The sequence below is a fragment of the Colobus angolensis genome, unplaced genomic scaffold (genome assembly GCF_000951035.1).
Source record: "Colobus angolensis palliatus isolate OR3802 unplaced genomic scaffold, Cang.pa_1.0 Scaffold176, whole genome shotgun sequence".
NCBI lineage: Eukaryota > Metazoa > Chordata > Mammalia > Primates > Cercopithecidae > Colobus > Colobus angolensis.
In genome coordinates this window covers 4,260,729-4,281,523 of record NW_012114888.1, presented here as the reverse complement: position 1 = coordinate 4,281,523, position 20,795 = coordinate 4,260,729, and the positions used below count along the sequence as shown (strand labels likewise).

The following is a 20,795-nucleotide window of genomic DNA, read 5'->3' as shown; positions in this document are numbered from 1 at the left end:
TGCCACCACACCTAGTTAATTCTTTTGTATTTTTTATAGAGATGGAGTTTCACCATGTTGTTCAGGCTACTCTCAAACTCCTGAGCTGAAGCAATCTACCTGCCTTGGCCTCCTAAAGTGCTGGGATTACAGGCATGAGCCACCATGCCTGGTAATGCTGATTTAATTGTGTATTTTTAAATGTAAGACATTAGCATGGTTCTAAAAGTCGAAATATAAAAAAGCATCCACAGATAAAATAGAAAACCTAGATGAAAATAAATAATTTCCTGGGGAAACACAGTTTACCAAAATCAACCCCAGTAGAGGTTAACAAACCAATTTCCATAAAAGAAATAGAGAAAGTTATTAAGGAACTGCCCCATAAAAAAGCATGAGGCCCAGATGATTTCACAGGGGAATTCCACTGAAATGCTAGAGACCAGTTAATCCCAATGGCCACATAAATTGTTCCACAGAATGGAAAATGAAGACAAACTTCTGTATTACCTTTCTAAAGCAATTATAACATTAATAGCACAAACAAAAGCATAGACCGGGTGCAGTGGCTCACAACTATAATTACAGCATGTTGGGAGGCCAAGGCAGGTGGATCACTTGAGGTCAGGAGTTTGAGACCAGCCTGACCAACATGGTGAAACCCCCTCTCTACTAAAAATATAAAAATTAGCTGGGCGTAGTGGTGTGCGCCTGTAGTCCCAGCTACTCTGGAGGCTGAGGCAGGAGAATAACTTGAACCCAGGAGGCAGAGGTTGAGTGAGGTGAGATTGTGCCACTGCACTCCAGCCTGAGTGATAGAGTGAGACTTTGTCTCAAAAAAAAAAAAAAAAAAAAAGCATAGACCATTTTACTCTAAATATCAATGCAAAAATCCTAAATAAAATATCAGCAAACAAATTCAAAACCACATTAAGGGTGAGCACGGTGGCTTACATCGTAATCCCAACACTTTGGGAGGCCAAGGCAGGAGGATCACTTGAGCCCAGGAGTTCAAGACCAGCCTGGTCAACATGGTGAAACCCCATCTCTGCTAAACACACACACACACACACACACACACACACAAAATTAGCCAGACGTGGTGGTGCGCCCTTGTAGTCCCAGCTACTCGGGAGGCTGAGGTGGGAGGATCACTTTGCCCAGGAGTTTGAGGCTGCAGTGAGCTATGATCCCACCACTGTACTCCAGCCTGGGTGACAGAGCGAGACCTTATCTCAAAAAATAAAAATAAAAAAGAATGCAGTAACAGCAGCATGTGAAATCAACATGCGGAAATCAGTAGTTTTTATATACACAAATAACCAGATAGAAGACATAATAGAAGAGAAAACATATATAATAACACCAAAAAAGAAACCATAAAATATTTTGGGATAAGATCAACAAGGGATGTGCAAAGTGATATGAGGAAAAGTTTAAAACACTCCTGAAAGGCACAAAGGTAGATTTAGGCAGATGGAAAGGCATTTCTTGTTCTTGGATAGAATGAATCAACATCATGAAAATGGCAGTTCACCTTCTCAGGTCCTTATTTAATTTATACATTTAATGTGATTCCCAAAAATATACCTACAAACTTATATCTAGAGCTAGATGAGTTGATAGTAAAGTTCATATGGAAAAGCAAACATGCAAGAAAAACTAGGAAAACCCTGAAAAAGAAAAGTAATAATAAGGACTCATACTCACAGCCCGCAGGGAGTCTGATGTCTCTGCCACCAGATGTTTTATGGATATTTTATTTATTTATTTATTTATTTATTTGAAATAAAATCTTGCTGTGTTGCCCAGGTCGGAGTGCAGTGGCATGATCGTAGCTCACTGCAGCCCCAACCTCCTGAGTTCCAACAGTCCTTCCACCTCAGCCTCCTGAGTAGCTATAATTATAGGTGCATGTATAGCTAAATTTTTTTGTTGTTGTTATTTTGTAGAGGTACGGTCTTGCTATGTTGCCTCGGTTGGTCTCAAACTCCTGGCCTAAAGCAATCCTCCTGCCTTGGCCTCCCAAAACTCTGGGATTACAGGCGTGAGCCACCATGCCCAGCCTGAAGCTTTTATAATTTAAATAGTGTGATGCTAACCCGTGAATAGACAGGCTGACAGATTAAAGGAAGAAAAACAAAAGTCCAGTTATAGATCCACATACATATGGAACTTTAGTGTATGATCAAAGTAGTGACTCGAGTCACTAGAACAAAGAGACTTTTTAGTAAAGTTTCACTTTTGCCATCTAAATTCTTCATTCATCTGAAATTCATTTTCATATACAGTGTGAAGGAGGTAGGAATTGAGTTCATCTTTTTCCTTATAGGTAAGACTTTGTCCCCCACCAAGCTTGTATGCCACCTCTGTCACATATATACTAACTTTTTTCTTTTTTTGAAACAGGGTCTCTGTCTGTTGCCCAGCTGGAGTGCAGTGACGCGATCTGGGCTCACTGCAGCCTCCACCTCCTGGGTTCAAGCAATTCTCCCACCTCAGCCTCCTGAGTAGCTGGGATTACAGAGGCATCCCACCACGCCCAGCTAATTTTTGCATTTTTAGTAGAGACGGGGTTTCACCATGTTGGCCAGGCTGGTCTCGAACTCCTGACTTCAGGTGATCCGCGCGCCTCAGCCTCCCAAAGTGCTGGGATTACAGGCGTGAGCCACTGCGCCCGACCTATCCTAATGTTTCATATCTTTGCCCTGCATGTTCAGAACTCTGTTCTGTGGAGGGCTCACTATGGTCACTTTCTGTAAACCTTTACCAAAGCCATACTACCTTAACAGCAACTTTTCTCATTAATACCTGGTGCCTGGTAGGACAGCAGCACCTCCTGACTGTTTTGTGACTATGTAGTAGAACTATATTCTACTCTTGTCAGGGACAGAGAGAACAGGATTTCAGATGCCAGGAAGAAGACAGAGTCAAGGGTGGATAACAGAGGGCAGGCGGCAGAGGCATTAGACTCCCTGCAGGCCAGCTTGCCACCGGGTTTTCCCCTTTTGTTCCCCAGCTCGCTGTGTAGCATGGAGGGAATTTGTAGGAGCGGTACTTGGAAGCCTTGGTGGGAAGGTTGCCCAGCCTCCATCATGTGGTGGGAGACACGCGCTGGGGACTCTGGGACCAATGCCTTATCTATTCCCATGCAGGTCGCAGACTGCCAGGAACCCTCTGAAGGCTGCTCAGCTCAGCTGTGTCTAAGTAGTCACCACTGGGGTTGGGAAGACATAAGAAGACTTGTTAAGCAGTTTAACTTCCCTTCACCCCACCTTCCCTCTCCTGGTCACGTCTACCTGGTCACGCAGACCTGGGGAAGGGCTGCTGTCCCAATGGGGAATGGCCCTCCCTTGCCACCACCACTCAAGTGATATATGGTGCAGCAAGTATTTGTGGAGGGCTCACTATGTGACAGGTGGAGTCCAACCCCAAGGCCTTCTCTGGGCCCAGGAGTCACAGTCCCTGTGGAGTAAAGAAAGAAAAAGGGGCCCTGAGGTGTGAATGACCAGGGTCAGGTATGTGGGAGTTGTGTGAAGGAGAGAGGGCAGGATTGAGTGAGGAATTGAAGGAGGGTGCAGGGGGGATATGTCACTGGGATGGGGAGTTTCTTTTGGGGGCCAATTTTATTGAGGTATAGCAAATTCAGCAAAGGGTACATATCCTAAGTGTACAGCCCTTTGAGTGTTCACAAAGTGAACATACTCTTGTCACCTGCACCCAGATCAAGAAACAGAATGTGACCAGAACTCCAGCATGGCTAGAAGTTGGTGGCTGTTGGTGGGGCAGAGTGGCTCATGCCTGTAACTCCAGCCTTTTGGGAGGCCAAGGCCAGAGGATCGCTTGAACCCAGGAGTTCGAGACCAGCCTAGGCAACATGGTGAAACCCCGTCTCTACTAAAAATAGAAAAATTAGCCAGGCGTGGTGGCATGTGCCCGGAATTCCAGCTACTTGGGAGGCTAGGCTGGGAGGATCACTTGAGCCAGGGAGGTTGAGGCTGCAGTGAGCCATGATTACCCTACTGCACTCAGCCTGGGCAACAGAGGGAGACCCTGTCTCAAAAAAATTAAAAAGTTGGTGGTCTTCAAGGGGCTTGGGGCAGTGGTTGGGGGAGGTTGATGGGCTTAGGGAGGTTTGTAAGTTTAAGGTGGAGAGTCCTGACTTCCATGGCTACTCACCATGGCTGAGTAAAAGTGTGGGTCCAAAGCAGGAAGCTGTCACGTGTGAAGATTCAATAGTAGACCTCGGATCACCAGGGAAGGCACTCAAGTTTGTTCATGTTCTTCTTGCCAGTGCTTAGAGAAGCACATGTCCCCACAGAGATTGTGCGAGGTTGGGGTTCAGGTATGCAGCTCTGCCCAGGGAAGGGGAGACAGGGAAGCCCCTGGAGGTGGCTGAGTCACTGCACTGCTTTACATGCTTCTCATAGCTTCTGCTCCTAGAAGAGTAGGGCAGTGCGGGCCAGGGAACAATAAAAGAGAATCACAAACAGAAAGGGAACCACGAGGAATGGGAACAGGAGCTGGAGCAGGGCTTGATAGTAGGGAACACGCAGGCGGAGTCTGAGGGCCCACACCTGTAATCCCAGCACTTTGGGAGGCTGCAGTGGGAGGATCGCTTGAGCCTAGGAGTTCCAGACCAGCCTGGGCAACACGGTGAAACGCTGTCTCTACAAAAATTTAGCTGGGTATGGTGGCATGTGCCTGTAGTCCCAGGTACTTGGGTGGCTGAGGTGGGAAGATCGCTTGAGCCCAGGAGGTTGAGGTTGTAGTGAACTATGATTGCACCACTGCACTCCAGCTGGGGCAACAGAGTGAGACTCTGTCTCAAAATAAATAAATAAATAAATAAAATAAAATAAAATAAAACTTTTTTACAAAAGAGTAGGGAATATGTAGAAGGAGTAAAGGGTAGGAAGTAGGTAACGGGGACAAGGAGCAGGGAATAGGAAGAAGTAGGGGAGCAAGAAGCAGGAAGAACAGGGGCGAGTCAGAACACAAAGGGGACGCCTGTGGCTGCGGGAGTCCCTGAGGGACTGACTCAAGGCCCCATCGCATCCTTTCCTGTAGAAAGTCAGGAAGCCCTTTCTACAGGAAAGGGCTCCTCCCTGAGCCCCTTCCAAGGATGCACCCCTCTATCTCGCAGAGTGCAGATTTCTATCCCTCAAAGGGCCTGGAGGGACAGAGGCCATGCCCGGAGGACCAGTGTAGCATGACCATATGTCCCTTGGCTAGGACATGCTATGATCCCCAAGTCTCAAAGACTCAGAACACTATGGACTGGGGACAGAATTTGCTGTAGCGGGCTGAAGTTGGGAACATAGTATTGTGGGGCGGGGGTTCTTCGTGGGAAGAATGCCCCAGGGATGGGGACTTTTTGTTCCAGGGTGGTGCAGAGGGAGACCTGAGGGTGAGGAGTCCACACAGGGTGGGGACAGGTTGGCTGGCCTGCCATTAGGAATCCCTAAAAGGGAACCTCTCCTCATGGTGTTGCCACTGTTGTTGTGGGTGGGCGTGTAGATGGATCTAACCACATTGCTCTTTATTATCAGGCGCTTCTATGAGCCACAGGTTCAGGACTCCACTAGGAACCTGGATTGTCTGTGAGGGGGAAAAGAGAGAGGGACACTGGGACTGAGGAGCATTTATGGCGTAAAGAGCTGGGATCTCTGGGATCTTAGTATCACATCAGTAGCTTTCGAGTGTCAGAGACCTACCCCATTCCTTCAGGCAGAGCAGGGTCAGGAGCTTGCATTTTGGTGAGGAGGCTGGTGTCGGGGAGAGATGGACATTAAATTATTGGTACTAATCATACACATTATTTCTAATATTGTATATTATTGTGCCTAATATCAAACATTGTTTACAATATTATAAGTAATCACTAGTAAAGTTAAAAGTTATAGTTATCATAACTACTCCTAGTAACTAATGCTTGTAAGTGCTATATACCTAGCACTGTTCCAAGTACTTCACATATACAACCTCGTTTAATATGGACATTGTCTCTATGAGTTCGGCCTTCTTTTTATCCCTGTCTTACAGATGCAGGAACTGAGGCTCAGAGAGGTAATATGATTGATTCAAGGACACAGAGCTAAGACATGGCAGGGGCAGGATTTGAATGCAGACATCTGGTTCCAGGGTTCCTGCTTTTTTTTTTTTTTTTTTTTGAGATGGAGTCGAGCTCTGTTGCCCAGGCTGGAGTGCAGTGGCGTGATCTCAGCTCACTGCAAGCTCTGCCTCCTGAGTTCACGCCATTCTTCTGCCTCAGCCTCCCGAGTAGCTGGGACTACAGGTGCCCACCACCACACCCCGCTAATTTTTTTTCTTTTTTTTTTGTATTTTTAGTAGAGATGGGGTTTCACCTTGTTAGCCAGGATGGTCTCGATCTCCTGACCTTGTGATCCACCTGCTTTGGCCTCCCAAAGTGCTGGGATTACAGGCGTGAGCCACTGTACCAGGCCTTTTTTTTCTTTTTTTTTTTTGAGACAGAGTCTTGCTCTATCCCCCAGGCTGGAGTGCAGTAGCATGATCTCAGCTCACTGCAGCTTCCGCCTCCTGGGTTCAAGCAATTCTTGTTCCTCAGCCTCCCAAGTAACTAGGACCATAGACATGCACCACCACAGCTGGCTAATTTTTATATATTTAGGAGAGATGGAAACCATGTTGGCCAGGCTGGGCTTGAACTCCTGACCTCATGATCTGCCCGCCTCGGCCTCCCAAAGTACTGGTATTACAGGCATCAGCCACTGTGCCAGGCCCATTTCCTGTGTTTTGACCCCCCCAAAAAATATCCAAGGGGCAAAGACACCCCGTAAACATCCTCCAACCCCACCACAAGCCTCTGAAAGATTCTGGGCCAGGACTGTGGCACCCATGTTTAAGGGGGAAGGACTGAGGCTCAGGTGAGAGATGGACTGGCCCCCAGGCTCCCCACTGAGCTGGGTCCCATGCTGCATACCAAACATGGCTGTGACCCCTCCAAGCTTCCTCTCAGCTGTCACGGAGTCTCTCCCAAACAGAGATCCACCCACAGACACCCCAAATGCTGGGGATGGAGGATGCACATTTGACCCATTTTAATAGATGTTCTACAAGAGCAATGGGGAATGTAATGAGCCCAGGGCTACGGATCCTGCCAGGAGCTCATGCCAGGTCTCTGGGGGAGGTCACCTCGTCTGCTCTTCTAGACTCTGTGTCCCCTGAGGCACCAGTCCTCCCTGTCCGTGCTGCATTGCACTTGGCGAAGGGCTGACCTGCAAGGCACACAGGTCGGCAGAACGAACTCCACAGTGGGTTCCATCCTTCCCCTGCTACTTCACCTTCCCCTCAGGGCTTGGAAGAGGTGAGGACTTAGGAAATGGGCCCTGAGGCTAGGGAGCAGCTTAAGAGTGCAGGTAGCTGACACTAAGTTTTGGTGAATTGCCAGGAGCTGTCAGACTCTTGCAGGCAGCTGAGGGAACATTGACAAGGTCACCAGGGATGAACCAGAGCCCGGGCCCTTCCCTTACAGTTGTGCCCATCAGCAAAGGCTGCGGTTGGCCCCCTTCAGTAGACAAAGTTCAGACCCTCCAAGGGCGTAACCAAGGTATAGATGTTGATACAGAAATTGTTGCTGCGTGTGCATTCCCTGCTCAAGTGGCTAAGTACTGTGTGTTCAAAATCTGCTCATTCCCATCTGGGACATAATTTGGGCCGTGGGGTAACCTCCCAGGAGTGTAAAAGGTTCTGGGACAGGACCACAGAAGATCCAGGGGGCTGTGCTTGGTAACCTAGGATGCCCTGGAGGAGACCTGGGTTCTTATCGGTAAGAGCAGTGGGTACTGTGATGAGAGGGAATTTGGGGGTCCTTTTCTTTACCGAAGGAGATATATTGGGGCCCTTTTCAAGCAGGTTCAGGTCAGGAGGACACAGGTGCTCCATTGAATGTTTGCACCGGTCTGGAATTCTAGTTCCCAAGGGCATCACTTGAGTCAAGACCTTTGGAGTATGAGAGGCAGGAGCCAGGGACTGGACCCCACTGTGGGAGTAGGAAGGCCTCGGAGAGGAGTATTTGGAGGGTCTCTCACTCAGTTTTTCTAGAGGAAGGATGATCCAGAAAGGTGAGAGTCGAGTCTAGAGACCCTAGTTTGGGTGAGGGGACAGTTGGGTTGAGGGAGGTGTGTGCAGGGTATGGGCCAGCATATCTGACTGGTCTTGATTTTGAACCCTACCTGCATTTCATTGCTGTCAGTATTTCCTTCCAAGTTGGTTAGAGGAGTGAGGGGAGAAGTAGGGGAGGGAGGAGGGCAGAGCTTGGGGATTTTTAGCTTATATCTTCTCTCCATCCCACCTCTCCTCTGCCCCAAACAGCCCCTTCCAAGGAATGTCCTGCAGCCGTGGCTGGGGAGCCAGGGTCACCCCTTCTTCCCAAGTCCCCAGCTGGGTTACTGTGGGACTCTGGGTGCCCTGGGTCCCCTTTCAGGCTCATGGTACAAAACCTGAGGGTGGGGACAGTAACACCCACATATTTGGATGGGGCATCCTCACTGGACAACATCAGGACTGTGCTTGAGGCAATGAGAGCCATTTGCCAATTGGTAGGGCATTTGTCAATGACTTTGTCAGCTGGCAAGATGTGTGAATGGGGAATTCCCAATAAGGCAGTGATTTGTCAGCTGTGGGAGAATTTATAACCAGAAAGCCCTGGGCAAATAGCAATTGGAAATCAGTATAGGAAAATGTTTTAAAGTATTGACTGGAGAAATTATTCAAAGGTTACGGTTGATAATGCAGGTTCAGTGACCATTACTGCTGTTGCAGATCATCAGTGCTAATGCCAATGTCGAGAATTACTACCAGTACGTCAGAATTTAAGTAAAATATAAAAACCCAACATTTGGCATCCCTCATCCCCACTGGTCCCAGGGTGCTCACACCAGGTCATCAGCAACATGGGTTTGTTCCCAGGCACTACACGGAAACAGTGTCTGCTGGGTGGTAACTCTTTTATTTCATTGTCTAGAAGAAAGATGGGAGTGGGAACAGGGTGGACACTGCGCAGGCTTCAGCTTCCTCTCCGGCAGGATTCAGGCTATCCGGGTCCGCAGGGACTGCCAGGTGCACAGCCCTGGCTCCCGAGGCAGGCAGGCAAGGTGACGGGACTGGAAGCCCTTTTCAGAGCCTTGGAGGAGCTGGTCCGTCCACAAGCAATGAGTGCCACTCTGCAGTTTGCAGGGGATGGATAAACAGGGAAACACCTGGAAGGGAGGAGGGAGACATCACTGAGGGTTTCTCCCTGCCTCCCCAATGGAGCAGAACTTCCTCTCCTCAGCTTTCAACACTGAGCCGCTGGGGAGACTTGCTCTCACCCCACCTAAGTACATACCCCAGGACAGCCCCTCCCATTGAGGGAAATGTCACTGGGTCCTGCAAGGTAACAGTAAGCCAGTAAATCAGTGTCCTGGAATGGTGGCTGGGGAATTTCCAGGCCCTGGGGGTCAGTCAGGCAGGTCACCTGGGGAATTATCCCAAAGGACAGGGAAAAACTGACAGTAGTAAGGGGCCCCACCCAGTTGGCGGCTAAGGAGTTTAAGCACAGGAATAGCCAGTGGGGCTCCAAGATAGTCACTGGGCTCAGAAGCCATCAGGAGCCATCAGGGAACGGGCTAAGACTAGCCAGGAGGTCAATATAACACCCTCTGGTGTCTGGAATAGTCAGAGCTGCAGAGCAACAAGCAGATGTGCTGAGGAAGGGTCAGTGGGATTAGGGAACAGCACTTTGGGTTCTTGGAGAATATTCTGGGGAACCAAGAAACAATCCCAGGGGCTCAGGAACGGAGAGTGGGATTACAGAATAGTAACAAGGGAGAGTTAGAGGGACCAGGGACAGGCGATCACACGGTATTGGACACAGGGCAAGGGAGCAGCCAGAATTTGTAAGGGTGCAGTCTCGGGCTTGGGGAAATAGCAAGAGAGATCAGGGACAGCCCTTAGGGTTTGGGAGCAGCCACAGGGACACAGAATAGCCAGAGGGAGCAAGAAACAAGCCCACGATTTAGGGAAGGGCCCCGGAAGGATCTCCCGTTGGAGGTCAGGGTCCAGGTACTCACTGTGCATTCCTCACAGCCAACAGTGTAGGTCTTGGTGAAGCCCCGGCGCTGAGCTAAGCTCAGACTGTTCCAGGGAGCCACGAAACTGCAGGTGGTGATGTGCAAGAGTCCGTCCTGCAGTTTTCCTAAGGAGAAAGCGGGGGGGGGGGGGGGGGGGTGGGGAACTGACAAGCAGCTTGTGATTGGCTGAGCCGCCAGGCTGGCAAAGGGCCGGCCTTCTGATAGGCTGAAATTGGGATGGTACCCATTTCCAGTGGGACCATTCCCATCAGAGCCTCGCCCCCTCGCGGTTGCTAGGCCGCGCCCCAGGGACTGGTTGGCGTGGCACAGGGAGCGGGGACGGTGCCTCACCAGCAATGAGAAACTCCTCGCTGCGGTTGTGGGACCTGTGGAAGTATCCGCAGACACTCTCCATGGTGGGGGTGTAGACGAACCGGATGTCAGCTGCATCCCCTAAGGCCTGGAACCCTTTATACATCTGTTGATGGATGAGGGGAAGTGTCTCTTTTACTGACATAATCCTCCCACTCCAGGTTCTTCCCTGAAGTCACATAACATCCCAAGATCATAGCCAACTTTCTTGCACCAACCAGTGGCCAGAAGTTTCTGTTTTGACCAGGAGGAAGGTGTTAGAAAATGCTGGGAAAGGGGCGGGAGCAGGGGATACCTTGGTCATCTTGATCTCATAACGCTGGTATAAGGTGGTCTGGTTGACTTCTGGTGTCCCCACGAACTTGGCCCTGATGACTGCAGGAGAGGAGGGAAATATGAGTCAAATGGACTGCATGAGCCAATAAAAATAAGATCATCATCATCATAATACCAGCAAAGTGCATACATAAATAGGGGTTATTGGATGCCAGACAGCACACTAAGTGATTTGCACATTTGTTTATTGATTCATCTGTGTGTTGAGTGTCTCTCTTCACCAGGCACTGCTTAAGCCATTTTCATATATTCATTTGTTCATTTACTCCTCAAATATTTGGGAGTGCCCAGACATTCCCACTGGCCCATGCTATATTCAGTGTTGAGCCCAATCTCTCTCCCAGACTGCAAGATCCCATTGCAGTGGTTCCTGTACCCATCACCATTGTCCTGAATATGGTCTTCCTTACTGTGCTATAACAACTATCACTGAATATTTTTCTCTTTAACAGGAGATCAGGAGTACTAAGGGACAGGGGTTAAAATTTTAAATAAGATGGCCAGGGTACGGGAGGCTGAGGCAGGAGAATGGCGTGAACCCGGGAGGCGGAGCTTGCAGTGAGCTGAGATCCAGCCACTGCACTCCAGCTTGGGCAACAGAGCAAGACTCCGTCTCAAAAAAAAAAAAAGATGGCCAGGGAAGGCCATCCTGAGAAGGTGACATTTGAGGCAGCCACCCATGTGGATACCTGGGGGGAAAGTGTACCAGGCAGAGGGAGCAGCCAGCACACAGGTCCTGTGGTGGGCTTGGGCACGGAGTACTCAAGGAAGTGTGAGGATGCCAGTGTGGCTAAAGCAGAGGAAAAGCAGGGGCGAGTGGAATCATTCTAGAGGTAAGTGCCATCGTGAGCCCCACCGGACTGAGAGGGAAACCAAGGCAGAGTGTGTGGGCTGAGTGGGGTGAGGACTCACCGAGGTCGGAATTGCAGAAGGCCGTCTGTGGGTGGGGTGGGACACAGGTGCAGGCCCTGCTGGGGGCTATCAGCCACAGCAACAACAGGATGCCGGAAGCCAGGGGCTCAAAGGGGGCCATGGTGGGTTCTGTGGGGAAGAGGGATGTCAGGCAGGCCCCAGCCCAGCTGATCTGCTTACCTGGGCAGGTCATCCACCCCATCCTGCCCCGGGGCAGCCAATGGGGGGGATTAGGGGACTGGATTTGGGCTTCAGGGGTTGGGAAGCTTGGGGATTTTAAGGGGATTGAGGAGCCCAGAGGAATTTAGGGTTTAGAGAGTTGGGAAAGTTTAAATTATTGAGGGACTGAGTTGCGGGGTTATGGAGCTGTGGCACTTGGGGGAGAAGGGGGCTAAGGAAGTTTGAGGAATGAGGGGATTGGGGAATTCTGGAGGTTGGGGAGTTTGGGGGTGAGGAATTTGGGATTGGGGGCTGGAGGAGTTTGGAGGAGGCAGAGTTTAGGGGTTGTGTATATGAAGAGATATAGGGGGCTGGGGGAATTTAGGGAGGTTGAGGAATTTGGAGGAGGTTGGGGATTTAGGGAGCTGGGGGAGTTTGGAGGTTGAAGGGGTTGGGGGAATTTGGGGGCTTAAGGCAATGGCGATACTTGAGGAATCTGAGGGCAAAAGAAGTTTGGGAGCTGGGGAGCTGGGGAACTGGGGATTGGGGAGACGAGGGAGTTTAGGGAGCTGCAGGGGTTAGCGGTGGGGATTTAGGGGGCAATGAGGGAAAGTGCTGGATGAAGGGATTTGCGGGGAGATTTGGAAAGCATTTGTGATATTAGGGGGTTATGGGTTTGGGGGAGTTGGGGACGGATGTCAGGGGTTCTAGGGAGTTTGGAGCCTCGGGGTTGGGAAAGCGGTTCCAGCCTCCGACCCTCTTCCCCCTAGACTAGCCCAGGGTCCTGGTACCCGCAGGCCGAGCTGAGTAGACAGGCATCTAGCACGGGAGTGCACGGGCCTGGTGGCCAGCACCCAAGCTGCAGCCCAGCCCTGGTCCCTGCTGGGCCATCCCGGGCCCTGCTTACCTCTCGTGTCTCTCTGGGCACTGGATCTGCGGCGATGGCGGCAGGGCCTGAGCGCTAGAGGATAAATGTCCACGCTAGGGGCGGGGGTGGCAGCGGGTGCGGAAACCACAGGCCTCCAGGCTTCCTGGATGCATTACTCATCCACCCACCATCAGTGCAGAAGCCAAGGGGCGGGCCGACGAAAGGAGATACACCCTCCTCCTCTCCCACCCGCCTCCTCTCCCTCTCCCAGGGCCTCGCCCGGGCCAGCCCCCTCCCCCACCTCCACGTCAGTCACTATGCCTTCCAGGGCGCCTCAGCGGAGAGCTTAGAGGCCGCATTCCCCGCAGCCCAGTCCCCTAAAGTCTCCAGAATCTATCCAATCACCCACATCCCCCAAGCTCCCTATGGCTCAAACCCAAATTAGTTCAGCCCTTCAACATTTATTGTGCATCTACTGTGTGCCAAGCACACAAAAATCCCTTGTTTTGTATGTCTGACATGCTGGTGAGGGGTGGCAGAGAGGAAACAAATTAAATAGCAACAGTGGAGGGAGATAAGGCAGGTGAATGGGGAGGAACACAAAATGGGGAAACTGAGGCATGGAGCAGTTAAGTGACTTATCCAGGATCACAGAGTCGGTACATGGCAGAACAGAGACTGGAACTCAGGTGGCCAGGAACCAAAACCGGGGTCTCAAAAAACACAGGCAAATAGCCGGCATTTATATAGCACCGACTGTATACCAGGCACTCAGCATAGTTTATCTCACTCAGAGCTCACAACAAATCTCTGAGATGGGTACCAGTTATTATTCCCATTTTACAGATGAGGAAATATGGGATATAGAGGAACTGAAGAATTTTCCCAAGATCACAGGACATGGCCAGGATTCGAACTGAGGCTACCTGGCACCAGGATTGTAACTCAGGAGTGGCACCATCCTAGCAAGCAGGGAATGGTGCAGGTGAATGAATGAGCATTGGGAAGGGGGTGGCCATGAATGATGGTGAAAGAAATGAGTGGGTCAGTAGAAAACTAATCCCCACCCCATCCTGCCCTGCCCCTTCCCCACGGACCTATACCCCTGGTGGGGGCTGGGGTGGGGCAATCCTTACCCACCAGCTTTTTGACAGTGCAGGAATCTTCCCTGGGGTTCTGATTAACACCCTTAATTCGAGGAGGATAGATCAATAATAATAATTGTAGTGATGGTGGCAGCCGCTTATTGAGCACTTTCTGTATACTACGTGCTAAAGTGTTTGTATAAATTATCTCATTCACTCGCCATACTCCCTTGCTAATTAAGTTTGATTAACTCAGGGATGTTAGCCTAATAACAAGAACACAACAAAAACTACCAGCAGCCCTTATGGAGTGCTTACTGCGTATCCAGCACTGTTCTGGGTGGGAGGAAGTTGAGGGATAAGAAATTGCCTAATGGGTACAATGTACACTAGTTGGTTGATGGGGACACTAAAAGCCCAGACTTCACCACTATGTAATATATACATGTCACAAAACTGCAGCTGTACCCTCTAAATCTAATTTTTTTTTTTTTTTTGACGGAGTCTCGCTCTGTCACCCAGGCTGGAGTGCAGTGGCGCGATCTCAGCTCACTGCAACCTCTGCCTCCGGGGTTCAAGAGATTCTCCTGTCTCAGCCTCCTAAGTAGCTGGGATTACAGCCACACCACCACCACCCCCAGCTAATTTTTGTAGTTTTAGTAGAGACGGGGGTTTCACCATATTGGTCAGGCTGATCTCGAACTCCTGACCTCAGGTGATCCACCCGCCTCAGCCTCCCAAAGTGTTGGGATTACAGGTGTGAGCCACCACACCCAGCCTTCTAAATCTTTTTTTTTTTTTTTTTTTGAGACACAGTTTTGATCTTGTTGCCCAGGCTGGAGTGCAATGGCAAGATCTCGGCTCACTGCAACCTCCACCTCCTGGGTTCAAGCAATTTCAAACAATTCTCCTGCCTCAGCGTCCTCAGTAGCTGGGATTACAGGCACACGCCACCACACCTGGCTAATTTTTGTATTTTTAGTAGAGGCGGGGTTTCTCCATGTTGGCCAGGCTGGTCTCAAACTCCTGACCTCGGGTGATCCGCCCACCTCAGCCTCCCAAAGTGCTGGGATTACAGGCGTGAGCCACCGCATCCAGCCTAAATCTATTTTTTAAGAAAGCACTTGGCCAGGCATGGTGGCTCACACCTGTAATCCCAGCACTTTGGGAGGCTGAGGCAGGCAGATCGCTTGAGCTCAGGAGTTCAAGACCAGTCTGGGCAACATGGTGAAATCCTGTATCTATTTTTAAAAAAAAAAAAGCACCGTTCTAAAGTCTTTTTACAGACATTATTATCTCATGTAGTCAATCCCGATTGCCTCTTTCTTCATTAATGTTAGTTAAGGAAGAGATGTTAAGTCAATAATAACAACAGTACCCAACACTTCTTGAGGATCGAGGCTTACTATATGCTCGATACCATGTAGAGCATTTTTCCCAAAATAACTAACATTTCTCGCAATATCCCTGTGAGTTAGATATAGCTCATGTTCTCATTATACAGATGAGGAAACTTAGACACAAAAGGGCTGAGTGACCTACCCAGGAATGAGAATGAAGAAATGGCTCTGTTGTTGGGGGTGGGGGGGGGACAAAAACAGGGAGGAAGGGAAGTAAACCAAAAAAATCTGTAGGAGCTGATTGTGAAAGTGGGACAGTGAGAGTGAATGAGACGGGGCTGAGTAACCTGGTGCCTCCGAGGGAGAAGTGAGGGCAGGGAAAGTCCTGCCTTGGCCCCTCACTGACTCTGGTTCTGACGCCAACTCTTTGAAACCGGAGTCAGCACAGAGTTTTGCCGACTGTTTACATGAGGAATCGTGTGGATCTGGTGTGGTTTTGAAATGCAGAGTGGGAGGGGTGTTCATGGAGGGGTGTGTGACCATGTGGGAAGCTGGATGGGTGTGGGGGACCATGGGGGTTCAGGGGGCATGTGCAAACTGGACACCTGACAATGCCCACAGCATACCAGGTGCTTGGGCCTCATTGTGCTCTTTGTGCAGATGGGGAAACTGAGGCTCAGAGAGGGGTGTCCTTCATGGCCTTAGGAAGAGGAAAGGCCAAGATTCAGACCTAGGGCTTTCCAGGAGCTCCCAGAGTCAGAGTTCAAAGCCCTCTGCACGCACACATGTATGGGCACACACACATATACAGAGCGTTGTGCTCAGGTTCAAGTCCAGAGGAAAGAAAGACAGTTAAGGAAAAGAGGCACCTAGAAGCCTCAGGGTTGTTGGGGGAGGTGTGGGTGTGTACGCACAGCTCTCTGGTGTGTTGTCTGTCCATTGCTAAGAGTCGAGCGTGTGCCTGTGTGTTTTGTGTGTTGCTTCTGGGAGTTATCTACCAGCCTCGGCAAAGCAGGTCTGGGTTGCATATGTAACTATGAGTGCATTATGCACTTCTGTGTGCTGTGTGCACCCCTGGGTGGTACTGTATACATCCGCCTCAGCATCGTTTCCCTGGCCTGCTGCCCAGAGATGCCCCAAACCCCCGTCCCAACATCGTGCCTCTCAGCCCACCTCATAATGACGCCAGTCATTTGGGAAATGAGGAAGGGGGCGTTGCAGAGGGAAGCCTGAAGTTCAAACGGTCACCCTGAGTCTGCGGGCTTCCTGTGCCTGTCGGGAACTGGGAACCACCACCGCCCCAGCAGCCCCTCCGGGAATGCCATCTCTCTACCTTGTCAGCGAGAGGGAGGGTCACCAGAGGGGCACTGTGCAGCTGTGCTGTGGGGGTGAGGGGGGTAGTGGGGAGCCTGGGGCCGTCCAACCTGGTTTCCTCTACCTCATCCGGGGGAGCGGGGGAGACTTGAGGTATCCCTCTCGCCTGAATGTGTGACTGTGTGTGTGTTGGGGTGGGGATGCCCTGGAATGTTTTCTGCAAACTGAGTTGTGGGTGTCTCTGGTTGTGTGTAGCCTCTCTGTATTGTATATGTGGCAAGGCATGTTGTGTGTGTGTGTCTGGATATATTTTTTGTGTGCCCAGGAATGTGGCGTGAGTCTGTTACGGGTCCCAGTCGTGATGTGAGTATCTAGAAGTGCATACACCTCTGTGTGTTGCGTAGGGCCTTATTTGCTGTGCATTTGCCTAGGGGTGTTGCATGTGCGCCTGTGTGTTGAGTACGTGCCCGGGTTTGTGGAGTGTGCCTGTGGAGTTGCGTGTGTCTCTTGATTGCACGGGTAATCTTTTGTGTTGTGCGTGTTCCCCTGATGGTGATGTGGGTTTGGGTGAGGGGAGGGAATCTGGGTGTGTCCCCAAAAGTATTGATAGTGTGCTTAAGGGTGTCGAGTGTGTGCTGCCCAGGAGTGCTGGCTGCTGACCCACGCTGTGGGCACCTGGCTGGCTGAGTGACTGTGTGGGTGTCTGTGCTGGCCCCGAGCTACATGTGCTTTGAGCCTGTGTTGGCTGTCAATCTCAATGTGCACTGGCATCTCTGGGTTTGGCGATGTACATCTGAGTTCCAAGGGCTCATGCTTCTCAATAGTTTATGTGTAGGTGAGGCTTACATATAAGGTTTGGCTGAGGGGTTCAGTCACTATATGCTCATCCCCCCCACCCCACACACACTTGCCTCACTATCATCCATCTACTGTAAAAACAAACTTTCTTTTTACCGGAACAGTCCCCCACGCTCATTGCCATGCCTCTGCCCGGGAAAGCAGGGGCGGGACGTCTGGAACTTGGTGGTGGGGTGGAGGGAGGGACAGACAGACAGGGCTCTGGGTTCAATTCTGGGCCCGGAGGTGGAGACACTGTGTGACCCCCAGCTGCTGCCTGCCTGTCTCTGACCCATGTGTCCTGGGAAGTGGCTCATAATGCAGTTCCCACTGGCTGGGATCCCCTCAGTACCACCCCACCCCTGGAGGTCACCCTTTCTGCCCTGACCATGTCTCCTCTGCCTTTTTCCCACCAGCTCAGCAGCACAACATACCCTGTGGTTGTGAAGATGGGGCACGCACACTCTGGGATGGGCAAGGTGAGTCTCTGGCTGAGCTGCGCATAGGTAGATGTGTATTTGTGCAGCGCACACCAGTCATTCTGTGTGATCGTGTGTCCTGGGGTGTCATTATCTATCAAGTTGGTGCAAAAGTAATTGCAGGTTTTGCCAGTTCTTATGGTAAAAACCACAATTACTTTTGCACCAACCTAATAGATTTTTGTTTTCTCACATGCAGCTGACCTCATCGACCCCTTTTTCCTCCTGCCTTCAGCCAATTTTGTGTGTATGTTGCTTCTGTCTCCAGCATTGTGTCTGTGTGTACATGTATGCCTGTGCTGAACACACATGATGTGGTATGATCTTTTGTGTTGCAAAGTCTCGGGGTCCTGTGTGCTTTACATCCATCTGATTTTGTCTGTGTGCATGTGGAAAGTAGACCTGTAATTTGTTTGTGTCCAAGTTTCTGTATCTTTGCATGTTGTGTGTACAACTGATTTTGTGTCTGGATGCCTATATTAGTATATTGTATATACACAATTTTTTCACAGCTTTAGCGAGGGATAATTCACACACCCTACAACTCAGCCATTTAAAGTAGACAATTCAATACTTTTTGGTATGATCAGTGTTCTACACACCCAACTTCGTGTCTGTGTGTACACGTACAAAACAGGAGACGCACGATCATGCCTGATTGAGCGCCTTGGCATGTCCACCTAATTTTTGTGTACTCACCTCACCTGTGCGTCATGTGTACATGCTCCCCCAGACACCCCCATTCCCCACAGCTGCCCTATCCTGACCAGGCCCTGATCCTTGCCCTCGCGTCCACAGGTCAAAGTTGACAACCAGCATGACTTCCAGGACATCGCAAGTGTTGTGGCACTGACCAAGACGTATGCCACTGCCGAGCCCTTCATCGACGCCAAATATGACGTGCGTGTCCAGAAGATTGGGCAGAACTACAAGGCCTACATGTGAGTGGAGAAACCGAGGCCCTGGGAGGGGTCCCCTGCCTTGCCCCATGCAGCTGAGGCGCCCCTGAGCCTCTGTCCCCTTGTTCCCCAGGAGGACGTCAGTGTCAGGGAACTGGAAGACCAACACTGGCTCTGCGATGCTGGAGCAGATCGCCATGTCTGACAGGTGGGCAGCCCAAACTCAGGGTATGAGGGGAAGGGTGGGTGGGAGCGCAGCAGCTCAGGTCAGAGACTGACAGGCTTCCCCGCCCTTTGTCTTGGCAGATACAAGCTGTGGGTGGACACATGCTCGGAGATTTTTGGGGGACTGGACATCTGCGCAGTGGAAGCGCTACATGGCAAGGATGGAAGGGATCACATCATTGAGGTGGGAGCACCCAGGGGTAGGTGGGGCAGAGGGAGGAACAGCTGCCAGTCAGCAGCAGTGCAAACGGAAGCACTCCATGGCACAGAGGTCCTCAGCCAACAGCAATGTGCTTGGTACACTGTAAGGTGCCTGGCAAACTTTCGAAGGGACCATCCCTTGCAATGGCAGAACACTTAGTAAACTCTAGACTGAACTTGCACATCCCTGGTGAATAGTAAAACCCTTATTAGACTGTTAAGTGCTCTGGGAATCGAGACATCTTGGTGAATGACAAGGCACTTAGTAACCTTTATTCTGTGAACTGGACCAACAGCAAAGCATTTTGGAAAGGACAAAGTGCCTAGAAAACCATGAAGCAGGGATCGGCAAACATTTTCGGTAAAGGAGCAGACGGTACATATTTTAGGCTTTGTGGGCCATGCAGCCTCTGCTGTAACTACTCAACTCTGCAAAAGCAGCCATAGATGATATGTTAAACAAAATAGGTGTGGCTGTGTTCCAAAAAGACTGTGTTTATGGACATTGAAATTTAAATCTCATGCCATTTTCGCATGTTATAAAATCTTTCGAATTTTTTCAACTGTTACAAAATGTAAAAACTCATCCTTAGCTCATGGGTCACACAGAAGCAGGTGGTGGACCAGGTTGGGCTCGCGGGCCCTAATTTGCCCAGCCCTGCTCTGAAACACCTTCTAAGCTGTAAGGTACCTTGGAACAGACAAACCTTCCTCACTGTGCACAATCAGTGCCTCAGACACTGGGGCTCAGTGGTGGCCATGCCCTCGGCCAACTGAAAGCACAGTGTTACTGCTGCCTCAGGTGCCAGGCCTGCCTCTCCCCTCAGGGATCCTTTCCTTCCCCCAGGTGGTGGGCTCCTCCATGCCGCTCATTGGTGACCACCAGGATGAAGACAAACAGCTCATCGTAGAGCTCGTGGTCAACAAGATGGCTCAGGCCCTGCCCCGGCAGCGACAGCGGGATGCCTCCCCTGGCAGGGGCTCCCACAGCCAGGTCAGGCCCCTGGCGCTGAGCTAGTGGCTTGAGCTAGTGTGGGGAGGCCAGCCCTGGGTCATGCTGTGCCATGAAGCTGACAATCTGTAGGCTCACAGCATCACCTTTGCACACATGTGGCTGTGATTGCCAATTGTTTAAAACATTGATAAGCAGCTGCTGCCCTGACTTCCCCGAGCACCTTCCTGCCCTACCCCTGGGAACAGGTCCCCCACCCCACAACCCAGCGTACCCTCAGCTCAGCCACAAGTGGGGCAACACCCAGCGCACAGGGAACCTGTGTCATCATTGGCTGATGCTCCACTGGCTGGTAACTATTTTTAACCTCTCCTGCTCCATTCCTCTGCCGCAGACTCCGTCCCCAGGGGCCCTGCCCTTGGGCCGCCAGACCTCCCAGCAGCCCGCAGGGCCCCCGGCTCAGCAGCGACCCCCACCACAGGGTAAGTGAGAGACTGGCGGTCCCAGTCCCCTCCCTCAGCCCGCCATCTCTTACCCGCTCACTCTCACGTGTGCTCACTCTCTCTCTCTCTGTCCCCCAGGCGGCCCTCCACAGCCGGGCCCAGGCCCCCAGCGCCAGGGACCCCCATTGCAGCAGCGCCCGCCCCCACAGGGCCAGCAGCACCTTTCAGGCCTTGGACCCCCAGCTGGCAGCCCCCTGCCCCAGCGCCTTCCAAGTCCCACCTCAGCGCCCCAGCAGCCCG

At 51.0% G+C, this 20,795-nt stretch overlaps 2 protein-coding genes across 6 annotated transcripts in view; one reads left to right on the top strand and one right to left on the bottom strand.

Annotated features, from left to right (window-relative positions):
- The window catches only part of SYN1 (synapsin I), a 49,566-nt gene that overhangs the window by 26,658 nt on the left and 2,113 nt on the right, over window positions 1–20,795 (top strand). Inside the window, exons 6-12 of the mRNA XM_011938740.1 lie at window positions 17,713–17,775; window positions 18,574–18,716; window positions 18,808–18,882; window positions 18,981–19,083; window positions 19,948–20,094; window positions 20,447–20,534; window positions 20,634–20,794. Of these exons, the coding sequence (XP_011794130.1) occupies window positions 17,713–17,775; window positions 18,574–18,716; window positions 18,808–18,882; window positions 18,981–19,083; window positions 19,948–20,094; window positions 20,447–20,534; window positions 20,634–20,794 (780 nt within the window). The remainder of the gene's footprint in view (window positions 1–17,712; window positions 17,776–18,573; window positions 18,717–18,807; window positions 18,883–18,980; window positions 19,084–19,947; window positions 20,095–20,446; window positions 20,535–20,633; window position 20,795) is intronic.
- Window positions 6,294–20,795, bottom strand: part of TIMP1 (TIMP metallopeptidase inhibitor 1) — a 15,881-nt gene continuing 1,379 nt past the window's right edge. The window contains exons 1-7 of one of the 5 annotated variants that reach the window (XR_001001444.1): window positions 12,760–12,943; window positions 11,694–11,822; window positions 10,741–10,820; window positions 10,425–10,551; window positions 10,074–10,198; window positions 8,975–9,221; window positions 6,294–6,329 (exon numbers count right to left, since the gene is read on the bottom strand). Coding sequence is in view for 4 of the 5 variants with exons in the window: in XM_011938713.1 (XP_011794103.1) it covers window positions 9,051–9,221; window positions 10,074–10,198; window positions 10,425–10,551; window positions 10,741–10,820; window positions 11,694–11,822; window positions 12,644–12,671 (660 nt within the window). In the remaining variant the exon portion in view is untranslated. The other 4 variants (XM_011938717.1, XM_011938714.1, XM_011938713.1 and 1 more) reach the window with 4 other exon arrangements.